This window comes from Marmota marmota, unplaced genomic scaffold (assembly GCF_001458135.2).
Source record: "Marmota marmota marmota unplaced genomic scaffold, marMar, whole genome shotgun sequence".
Taxonomy (NCBI): Eukaryota; Metazoa; Chordata; class Mammalia; order Rodentia; family Sciuridae; genus Marmota; species Marmota marmota.
In genome coordinates this window covers 6,063,488-6,075,550 of record NW_025999960.1, presented here as the reverse complement: position 1 = coordinate 6,075,550, position 12,063 = coordinate 6,063,488, and the positions used below count along the sequence as shown (strand labels likewise).

The following is a 12,063-nucleotide window of genomic DNA, read 5'->3' as shown; positions in this document are numbered from 1 at the left end:
TAATCTAGGTAAATTGATATGTTTTAACATCTTCAATTTCCTACAATTTATAGTAATTCTCACAAAAACCATGCAATGTTTTGAAAAGTGAAACATTGCAAAATTGAATTAAATAGCTATCAACTCTGTCTTTTGAATGCATTTGGTTAATTTCTGAAATTCAATTCAAACAACATCTCAATTTTATGTGATCTCTAAAATATTAAAACAGGTATCTCTGGAAAGTGTTACTTGGAGAAGATTATTAAGAAAAGTAATGAGTACATTCTCTGGGCTCATGATGTATCTTTGATATCACTTTAATTAATTCCTTTTGATTTCCAATTTATTAGAATAGTGCACATAATACTTTTAAACTGGTTTTTTTACATTGTGCTAATTTTTTTCAGTGAATAAGTGAAATAAGTATGGAAATAATTTAACAGTTTACCAGTTATGTAAATATACCTGAAATTGTCTTTTTTTTAAGAGAGAGAGAGAGAATTTTTTAATATTTAATTTTTAGTTTTCAGTGGACACAACATCTTTATTTTATTTTTATGTGGTGCTGAGGATCGAACCCAGCGCCCCACACATGCCAGGTAAGCGCGCTACCGCTTGAGCCACATCCCCAGCCCCTGAAATTGTCTTTTAACATTTGTCTAAGCAAGGTGCTGTTCCTTGGAGAAATAATATAAGTACATTGTAGAAAAACTGGAAAACAAAAAATGGATAAAGTGGATACAAAAGTCATCTGTAGTACCAACCTCCATTGCCTAGAGAATTACAGCAAATATTCCAACATATCAGCAATAGCATAACCCTTGATGGAACAGTTATGCAGAAAGTCACACCACTGTAAAATGGCCAAAAGATAGATGGAAATGATTTTCTGAATTGTTTTCAATTTAGTCGATGTCTGTTGATTTTATAAAATTATGAAAGTGGCTGTAGAAACATTTTTTAAAAACTTTAACTGATAAACAAAATTATATATCTATATATATCTATATGTATCTATCTATCTATATATTATATAGACAGAGAGAGAGAGAGAGGGAGGAGGGAGGGAGACATAGTCAGAGACAGACAGACTGACAAAGACTGTATTCCTGGTATCTCTGATCTAAATTCTTATCAGTTCTGGTTAAGGTATAGTAATTTTTCTTTTGGAGCCATAGTGGTTTTTGCTATTATTGCAGTGGATGCCAGAGATGCATTTTAGATTAGTGTATCAGTTTTGTATCTTCAAATTCTCTTGTCTTTTGATCTGATGTGTACTTATTCATTCATGAGACATGGTCATTGTCATCGTGCTGTGTATTTATCACATCATAAACTTTGGCATTTATTTTCATTATAATTATCACACTGATAGTAATATGGGTGCCTCATAAATATTCTTTGTTGTCATAGTTTAAAACCTTATTGGTAGAGTACCTGTACCAAAATGTCTTTGTGCAAGAAGTGTGGGTGTCTTATCAATAATAGTATGTGCTGGAATACAGAAGAAATGAGATAGAACCCTCTGAGATGTTTCTTTCCATACACTTAAAAGGATTCATCTTGAGTCAAGATTTGTCCTACCCAGCAAATTATTTTCCTTCTTGATAAATTAAATGGTGATAATAGTGAAATGTTTATTGTTATTACAACCTATTTTTGAAGGATCTCAACATTTTAGAAAAAATGTTGTTTCATTTGTTTCAATAATTGTCCCAATGTGTGCATTCCATTTTTTTTCCTTTGATTAAAGGTTTCCTTAACAAAGTCTAGGCTGAATTTCATGAATTTGCGATCACTTTTATTAGAATCATCGTATTCTAATTGTTGGGTACATGTCACTTTAAAACTTTAATCTCAAACTTATTTCAAAGTTCTTCATTTCCTTTTCCTCTCTTGGATCTCCCCCAGCTCTTTTCAGGAGAGAAGAGAGGGGAAAAGTAGGACGTGTTCCTAGGTAGTAGAGATGTGGTTATCTTACCTTCTAAAAAATTTAGGCCTCATCTTAAGTACAAGCCTGAGGGACACATTTTTAGCACTATGCTTATCATGTCATTGTGATAGAGAGGGACCCCCCGCCCCCCAAAAAAGAAAAGGAAGTTGCTCAGGAAAAGGAAAGTGTTCCTCAACTCTCAGAATGTGCTTCCTAGAACATTCATGGAACATTCTTTGTCACTGGGAGCCTCAGGGTGGACCTGCAGGCAGGTTCTGTACCCTGCTGGGGAACCAGATCTTGTCCTGCACTTCTCAAAGGTAGCCTAGATTTTGAAGCTACCCCTTGCTTGGCTTTGTGGAGTGGAAAAGAACTTCCTTCCTGCCTTTTATTAGGGAAGGAATACTTATGAATTCAGGGTTGATCACAAGACCATGGACTGGTTTGACCCTGAGGATCCTTGACTCAGGTAGCTCTGAGCCAATATGAGGGAATTCTAAGCATATTGTGTTGTCCACTTTGAGCAATGGATGCAGTTCCAGAAATGCAGAAATTATTCCCATTGACATCTGTTCCTCTCTAATAGGAAACATATTAAGATCCCTTCAAATCAGATACTGTCAATTCATTACTGTCATCATCAAGTTTCAATAGCAGAATGAAGTAGTTTACTTATTCCCCTTAGTTAGTCCACTTAGTGGGATGCCCCCTCCACTGCTCAGCTTCCTACTCTGTCTTGGTTTATGGCTTCTTCAAGGCACTGTGACTCTCATAGTCATAGTCACATGTAGAGACATTTAGGATATAGTGTGCATGTTCTGACCTGTGAGGGTGATAACTATAATAGTCCTGATATTTTTAGAAAAGTTAGATGGAAAATTCATTAGAAGAAAAAAATATAGTAATTTCTAATGCTCTATAATCCAGCATATTATCTAAAGTCTACAGAGGAATGACATAAATTAGCTATTTTTGAGATAATGGTATCAAAAGCGTTTTGTTAAATACAGTTAAAGAGGATTGTATTTGAAGATACTTAATCTCTTTGTGATGAAAACATGAACTTTTTTTGTTAAATTCTTCTGACTGAACTGAGCATCGTATTCTTCTTGGCCACAGTAACCTAAAAGACATTTTCAAGGGTTGATTTGTGAGAAGGAGCCAGTCTAGCTTTGTTTCCTATCTATCTGTTATTATTATTATTATAAAATTATCTTGAATAAAAATTATCTTTGAATTAACATCTGTGGGTCTATAGTGGATATGGTATTTTGCTGATATGTAATTCTAAGCTGTAGCTGTTGGAAAATAGTCAAAGTGCCCTGATGTGAAATTGAGAGTGCTTTGTGATTATTCTCATATGATATTCTTTATATCATACAATTTTAAAGCCAGTTTGTGGTAAATATTTTTTTTTTGCTAGAGAGTGAGCTCATCTCTGCCCATCAGGGCACTCAATAAACTGCCCCCCCCCATTGATTGAGATGCTTTGTTTCATTGTGAAAACAGTATTTATACATGAGAGACTTTAATTAACCTTAAAAAAAAGAGTTAATTTTTGGTAGGAAGCAACTCACAAGACATATGAAGGGAATGGGATTTGGGAGAAAGATTGGAACCAGTACAGATATTTTCCTATGAAAGAATTTGGCACATTGAAGTTATTTTGACTATTAGTGGTCTCTCCATTTCTAAAGACTCTTCAAAGCAAGAGGATAAAGTGATGGTGAATGATATCATCCCAAAATCTAAAAGATAATGGATTTTTGGTATCAACCAGGGAAAAGCAGAACATGGAGTAGTCCCAAGGAAATATATTCCTATTTCTATAAACACTCAGTTTGCACAAGTCCTGTGATCAGGGAAAAATACTCTCATTACTTCAGTTTCCAAAGTTAACAATACTATTTAAGACATTAAGAATTATAATAGCAACTATAATAGCATTTAAGACATTAAATAAGAATTATAATGTACAAAATGACAGCCTGTTGTGGGGACCTGTTTATTTTATAACTTATATCCAAAGAAGAGGAGTTTTCAGTTCTTACAGAGTTTTGAAGTTACTTGAGCATTACTAGGATCCTGCTGATGCCCCAAAAAGATAAATTTTAAACTTCTCAAACAACAGAATTGATGATTAGGCAAATAGTAAGACTTCCTAGATTTGTAAAAATGAAAGGATCCAGGGTTGTGTAAACTCTTTCTTTTGCAGGTAGGCCACAGATTATTAGAAAATTCTTAATTTGCTAAGTTTTTCTTTCTTTTGGTATTTTTTTGTTCATTTTTACATATTGGAAAATATTAATTTTCTAGATTTATTTTGTGGCAATAATTTGAATTTTATATTTCAATTTTTCAGGTATGATGTTGATTCAAAGAGCCCCAACTTGTCCAAACATGTAAGTTCATATTTTTATGTTTTAATGATAATTGTATAGTATATATATTATATGATGATTTATTGTTAATACTATGATGATTTTATTAATATTAAAATTATGTGTTTATAACTTTTCATGTAATGTGATTGTCATAGAAAATAAATAACATTTCTTTTTTTCCCTCTCTACTGGGGATTGAATCCCAAGCCTCACACATGCTAGGCAAATGCTTTATCACTGAACTATATCCCAGCCCTTTTTATTTTCTATTTTGATACAGGGTCTCGCTAAGTTGGCTAGGCTGGAATTTAACTGTTGATCTTTCTGCATTAGCCTCATAAATAGCTGGGATTACAGACCTGTGTCACCACTCTAGGCTATAAATAATATATTTTTTCCTTTTATTTGGTTTGAGGATTGAACCCAGGGTGCTCTACTACTGAGCCACATCCCCAGTTCTTTTTATTTTTTTTATCTTTTGAGATAGGGTCTTGCCCAATAAGTTGCTGAGGCTGGCCTTGAACTTTTCATCTCCTGCCTCAGCCTCCTGAGTCAAGTTGCTGGTATTATAGGCATGAGCCACCTCCCTTGGCTATAAATAATATTTTGAAAGAACCTGAGAATCAATTTTGGGAGAAACTTATTAAAAGAAAAGTAAAATGAACTGAACTTCTTATTTTATATTTTCTATATTTAAGAGATAATGACAATTCCTTGTTATCATTTGGATCAGTTTAAGCAAGATGAAATAGTGAGCTTGTATCTTTTTGGAAGGCTTCAGTTCTCAAAGAACAGGAATTACTTGTGTTTGGGTGGAGTGATTTGTCATCTGCTTTCCATTTAGTTCCTTTGTTTATCAAGGTTTATAAAGTTCCTGAGAAACGCCTTAGTCCAGGCACATGCCAGTTTCTGAGGGTTCAGTGTGAGCAGGAAGGATATATTCACTCTGTCCTCAAATCACATGCAGTTTTTAAAATTTCTTATGTAGTCCTGTTCTCACCCCCCACCTCTTCTACCCATTCCTCCTTCTTAAGGGCTTCACTTGTGAGACAGTAACTCTACCTGGGGTAGTTTACAAATCGGGAGCCATAGCGTCCTTGAGTGCAGCCATTGAAAGGCAGTGGCAGGAGGAGAGGAAGAGAGTGAATTGTTCCAGGCAGGCACTGGCATTCCCTCCACCTGAGAACAGAAATCAGACCACACCTAGTAGGAAGGGCTGAATGGGGGTGAAATTAGCATCCTGAAAAGGGTTCAACAAGATTCAAAGTGAAAACTGAATACACAGACAGAATTGACACTTGTACTAGGGTTGGGAGGCCAGATGGACCAGGACTTGTCCTCAGGGATTTTTTATTTTTGTATGTGGTTCAAATTGAATAGATGGGCAATTGTTATCCAGTGTAGCTTAAGATAGGTGGAATGTCGTAATTCAGAGGAGAGAGATAACAAAAAGGATTATTATACGCCAGGAGATAAATTTGGGGAAACTAGGAACCTGGATTGTTGATTTAAAAAGTGACAATTCACTACTCTTTATTTCTTTGAAGAAAGTAGGGTATTTATTGGTATGATAAAGCAAGCAGGAGAATCATGTGAAGAAGTGTTCCAAAATATTCAAAGTGATTGACTTTTCTATAAATTGAAAAAATGCTGTAATTAGCTCATCCTCTCCATAATTAATTTCATTGCAGCTGCCATGGCACCCTCCTGCTCTCCATGGGCAGACGCACACCATTGTGAATGGACATTTGAATTGTTTTACGAACCTTTGTACCGGAAGTTTTCCAAATATCCTTGGAAGAATGAGGAAAGGAATCATATTACCTCAGTAAAGGAAAGAAAAGAGGGGTTTATTAAAGATTAGGAGCATCTCATAAATATCATGTATAGCTTGGCCTCATAAGAACTGAAGCTGGAAACAGGCAGTGGGTTGGAACTGAAATACTTAGATTTCTCTATTTCCCTCTCTTACTCTTTCCCTCACTTTCTCTCTCTCTGAGGCCACATATTCTTTTTACTGTGCCTTTTCTCTGATCTTCTGTTCTCTAAAGAACAGGTATCTCTGTTTATCCATCTTTTTACATATGGAAAAATGAACTCCCTAACCCTGGCTGATCATAGATTTCTAAGTCCTCATTCTCCATGAATATAATTTCTGTTTTTCTTAGTTCAAATTATTCAGAGGGCATTGTAACTGGGCAGTTAGGGATATTCCATTAAATGGATATTTGGAGGGTAAGTATGATGGTTCCTACCAACACAGTTTCTTGTGTTTAGGGAAGAAAGTAGTATATGGAATGGGAACATGCCTCAGACAGGGCTGTCTTCTTCAATGATCAGGAATTATTAAATGATACTATGTGACATATGTCTCATCGAAGGTATGAAAGATACATATTTTAAATATTTCTCTTTTATGGGAAATATCCTTTTCCCCTACAAGCAAAGTTTCATATTTTTCCCATCCTAAAGTATTTTGTTTTGATTCTGACTTACCCTCATGATACATCTTTAACTATCCACTCATCGCCATCCATCTTAAGGATGCCTGGGTTTGTATCATAACTTCCTTCTTCCCGTTCTCCTTTCACCTAATTGGATTCTGGTTTCCACTTGTACTCATACTACTCTAACACAGTGTGGGTCAAGATTTAGTGCCCACTCTTCATTCTTTACCATAGTTGGCTTCCTCAGTTTGGGGGACAGAATTAACTGTTCCCTTCTAGAAAATATTCACTTCCCCTGAATTCCATGGAAACTTCTTCCTGGCTTCTTCCCCTACCTCTCTGTTTACTTATTATAAAGCTAATTTCCTCCACCATCTTAATATTAGTGTTTCTTACCAATTACTTTAAAATTTTATGTCAACTTACTCTATAAGTTCTTGGAAGAACTCCACCATTTTCATAGCTTAACCTGATGACTCCCAAAGGTTGATCCATCCCTGTGTATACACAAGTAAATCGAGTTTCTGATTGCTTATTAAGGATTTTTTAGTAGATGGCTTACAGAAGCAAAACCAAAATATATAAAAAATTTATGACCATTTTCATGTCAATCTTGTTATTTTGTCTATATTATCTGCCTTGGGAATAATTCATCAACATAGTTTGCTTAGAAAATTTGGATGCATCATTAACAACTTTCTGTCACACACTCTACGTTTAGTGAATCAGTGAATCCTGTTATTATGACAAAGAATTGTTTCTGTGTTCTTTCTTGCTGTTAGTGCCTTAGTTCAAATTCTCTTCACCTTTTTTTCTGAAGTCTTGCATAGTCTCCCATATAATCCTATGGTTCACATTATCTCACTTTTTAATCTGTTCTTTATATTACTGTGCTGTAATTTTAAAAATATATTCAGTTGACAGGATAAGTTGGTTAATAAGTGCCTCCATTTGTAAGTGGGTGAAGCATGTCAAAGAGAAAGGAAGTGTGATTTTGAATTATTGTAAGAATTATTAGAGATGACTGCCTTGAAATTTTGTTTGAAATTAACAGCAGTAAAAGCCCTTCCTTACTTGAAAGCATCAAGAACAGATTTTAGGTAAAGAACATATAACTCATTCAGCCTGAAAGAAATTCATGATGCACTTGAAAATCAGAGGAACCAATAAGTAACTAGGGCTAATCCCTGAGGATATGAATGTTTAAGGATATGAATGTTTAAGGCAGGTTGTGCACCTGCCAATTTTACAAAGTGAAATATAAACTGGAACCTTTTAAGAAAGATTACTGAGTATTTAGGCTTGCATGTGAAGTGAAGGTACTTTTTTCTGTTTTACAAAAGATATTTTTTAGCAAGAGAATCTTTTATTTTTCATCATGATTTTTGATAATTTTAAAAGAATTCCCATTAGGTTGATATTATTTGGTGTCTAGTACTCAAGGGTCTTGGGTTAAACTTTTTTTAATACTATTAGAGAAAATAAATCTATTTTAGATTTTGAATACTACAAATGAATATTAGGTGAGATATAAAGGGTCCATATAACTGATTTGTTCTGCTGGTAGCGGAAAACTTTTCAGGGGAAAACATTGTACTCCAGGTGAAAAATTACGGAATCCAAGCACACCTCCTTTATAGTACTTGTCCCTTTTGTGATTCTGAGGAAATATCTTTACTAAAATATATTTCCCAGAAAGTGTTAGGTACTATGAGCAAAAAATGGTATTTTGAATTCCAACTTTGTTCTCTGAGGTGCCAGTGAACCCACTCATCTCAATGCTATTAGCAGAACTATATAACATCCTTTCATTTGCATAATTTAATTGCATTGACTGAATAATTAATAAAACAATTAATCAGAGGCCCAGAATTTGTGCATCTAGGATCCTTCTCAGTATGCTGGACCAGATGACAATGACACTGTACTTTGTGTACTAAAATTTCATCCCCACTAGGCAATCAAAAATGCATTTATCCACTTGATTGATCTCAGAAGGCACCCACTAAAATTGATCACACTTGATAAAGGCTTACTGGATTATTTTGGCCACAAGTCACTAGCTTTCAATAAAGACATGTATGTTCTTTGATATAAGTATCATGCATATAAACTTCTAGTGTAGATTAGTTGTATTTTCAATTTCATTTGAAAATTATTTGGACCATGAAACGAACTTTTGCATAGGAACAGATTTATGAATGAGGCAAGATTCTTTCATTATATTATAAAACTTAGTTAATAAATATATAACCAAACTGAATTTTAGTGTGTGTGTGTGTGTGTGTGTGTGTGTGTGTATTTATATAGTCAGGCAACAAATATTTTACAGCCACGGTTGTGATGCTGGTGAATAGGCAAGGTCTCTGTCCTAAAACAACTTACATTTTGGAATTGGGAAGGTGAGGTGGGAAGATTTAGTCAATGAACATAATTCACATAAATGATTAAAATAACAAATTTTCTTTATAAAAGTTACATTAGTAAGATAGTAATACTGAGAGAGAGAGATTGGAAAAGCAATGTTAGCTAGAAGCTGAGATGCTCCTCAACTGAACAGCATGGTGTTATTCCAGTTTTCACCCTAAGTATATACTTACTGAAGAAAAAGAGGGGACAGCCAAAAATGTGGGATAATAGTATTCTAGAAAAAAGGCACAACAATTCAAAGGCCTTGAGACAGGAAAATTTGGTATGTTGGTGTGACAGAAAGATGGCTGGCAAGTATAGAATATTATGAATGATGAGGAGAGTGGATTGAACTAGTTTGGAAAGGGACATATGGTACAGAAATTTTTTAGGTCACATATAAAAAATAAATTTGGGTTTATTTTTTGAGGATATCACAGGAGAGTACCTGATCTGATTTGTGCATTTAAATGAAGGCTATGATAGTTGAAGAGGAGAAGCCAGATTGGAATTAAGGAGATCAGCTATGTTGCAATTTGGCTAAGTGAGCAACGTTTGGTGGTTAAAGCCATTATAGTGGTAAGAAGTTGTGGTCAGGTTTGTAATGTATTTTTATGTGTGATTGCTGATGATTGCTGATGAGTTGGATGTCAGGTATAAAAAATAAGAGAAGGTGGAATGACTCCTGGATTATTAACTGGGTAAATAGTGATGCAATTGATGCAAGAAAGTCATTGGGGAGGAAGAGACTGAGGCAAGGAATGAAGATTGATAAACCAGTGGTAAAGCTTGGTTCATGTTAAGTTTGAGACCCCAGTAAGCATCCACATGGAGACACTGATTAGGCAGTGTCTGGAGATTAGAAATATACATTCAGGAACCATCAGCCAGTGCAGTTGGAAATCAAAGACACCTAAAGGCAGTAGAAATGAGAAAATAATAGGATAGAATCTTGAAGAAACTTCACCGTTTAGAAATTTGGTGGAAGGAGCTGAGCCTAAATTGTTATTTTAAAAGCAAGTTAGTTAGGATAGTCACTTTCTATTCAATGCACTCATGACTTTCTCCTCTCTTAGGTGTGCTGTAGCCCCTGTGATTTCTCCTGTTCTCACCTTCCTTGCTTATTCTGCTCTAATCCACTGGCTCTCATGCTTTTCCACGAGTACCTGGAGTACCTGAGTACATTCTTTTCTCAGGGACTTTTTGCTTTCTTTTTCTCCTGTGTGGCATGCTTTTGCCTCAAATATTTACATGATTCTCTCCCTCAGATTAGTCAGGTGCTTCTTAATTGTCACCTCTGAGAGTTCTTGCCTTGTTGCCCTCCACATCATCCTCTGATGCCTGGTAGAAAAAAAAAAAAAAAGGTATGTTTTCTATGTAGCCTTCTTTCTGGTCCTTTACAGATGGTAAAAACTACCCTTAAACAGCTATTCAAACTGAAGTGTTTATGTACTTTGTAAGTGGGTTATATTTCCCATTTACATTTTTTAATATCATCTTATAGATCTGCTCTAGACTTTGAGATAAAGATTAGGATAATGCTTGGGATGGGTTTGATGAGAGTAATTTTAGCACTCATTAAGTTATATTAGGTAGTATTGTTGGTGTGTAAAACTGGCCCTTATGGAGGATTTAGCATTTAATATTAACATTGTGATATTATTATCATATTTAATAGTATTCTTTAATAATAATATTTTCATATATCTAATAATTTTAATAAAAGTATAATAAGTAATAATGTTTGGTAGGTTTTTTAGTTTTTTGGTAAGTCAGTTGTCTAACTATATTTACTAGCAATAATATATTTACTTATTTTCAATTAGCATGTTATATTTCAAACTTTAAAAACATTATTTAGTCTAATTTGTTACACATGATGGCAGAATGCAATTCATTTTCATATTACACATATAGAGCACAAATTTTCAAGTTGTACACACAGTAGAGTCACACCATTTGTGTCTTTACACATGTACTTAGGGTAATGATGTCCACCTCATTCCACCATCCTTTCTACCCCCATGCCCCCTCCCTTCCCCTCCCTTCCCTTTACTCTATCTAAAGTGCCTCCATTCCTCCCACACTCCCTCCACATCACCATTATGAGTCAGCATCCTCATATCAAAGAAAATATTTGGACTTTGGTTTTTTAGGATTGACTTACTTCAGGTAGCATTGTATTCTCCAACTCCGTCCATTTACCTGCCAATGCCATGATTTTTATTCACTTTTAATGCTGAGTAATGTTCCATTGTGTATATATACCAAAGTTTCCCTATCCATTCATCTACTGAAGGGCATCTGAGTTGGTTCCACAATTTAGCTATTGTGAATTTTGCTGCTATAAACATTGATATGGTTATATCCCTGAAATATGCTGTTTTTAAGTCCTTTGGGTATTAACCCAGGAGTGGGATAGTTGGGTCAAATGGTGGTTCCATTCTAAGTTTTCCAAGGAATCTCCATACTGCTTTCCATATTGGCTGCATCAATTTGCAGTCCCACCAGCAATGTATGAGTTTGCCTTTTTCCCCACATCCTTGCCAACAGTTATTATTGTTTGTATTCTTGATAACTGCCATTCTAACTGGAGTGAGATAAAATCTTAGAGTAGTTTTGATTCGCATTTCTCTAATTGCTAGAGATGTTGAACATTTTTTTATATATTTGTTGATTGATTGTATGTAAATCCTCTTCTGAGAAGTATCTGTTCATTTCCTTGGCCCATTTACTGATTGGGTTATTTGTGTGTTTGTTTTTTTTTTGGTGTTAAGGTGTTTGAGTGCTTTATATATCCTAGAGATTAGTGCTCGGGCTGGGGACATAGCTCAGTTGGTAGAGTGTCTGCCTTGCACCGAGAGAGAGAGAGAGAGAGAGAGAGAGAGAGAGAGAGAGAGAGAGAGAG

The 12,063-nt window shown here is 34.9% G+C and overlaps 1 protein-coding gene across 1 annotated transcript in view; it reads left to right on the top strand.

The window, feature by feature from the left end:
- The window catches only part of Cpne8 (copine 8), a 193,049-nt gene that overhangs the window by 51,897 nt on the left and 129,089 nt on the right, over positions 1 to 12,063 (top strand). The window contains exon 5 of the mRNA XM_015493226.2: positions 4,278 to 4,317. Within this exon, the coding sequence (XP_015348712.1) occupies positions 4,278 to 4,317 (40 nt within the window). The remainder of the gene's footprint in view (positions 1 to 4,277; positions 4,318 to 12,063) is intronic.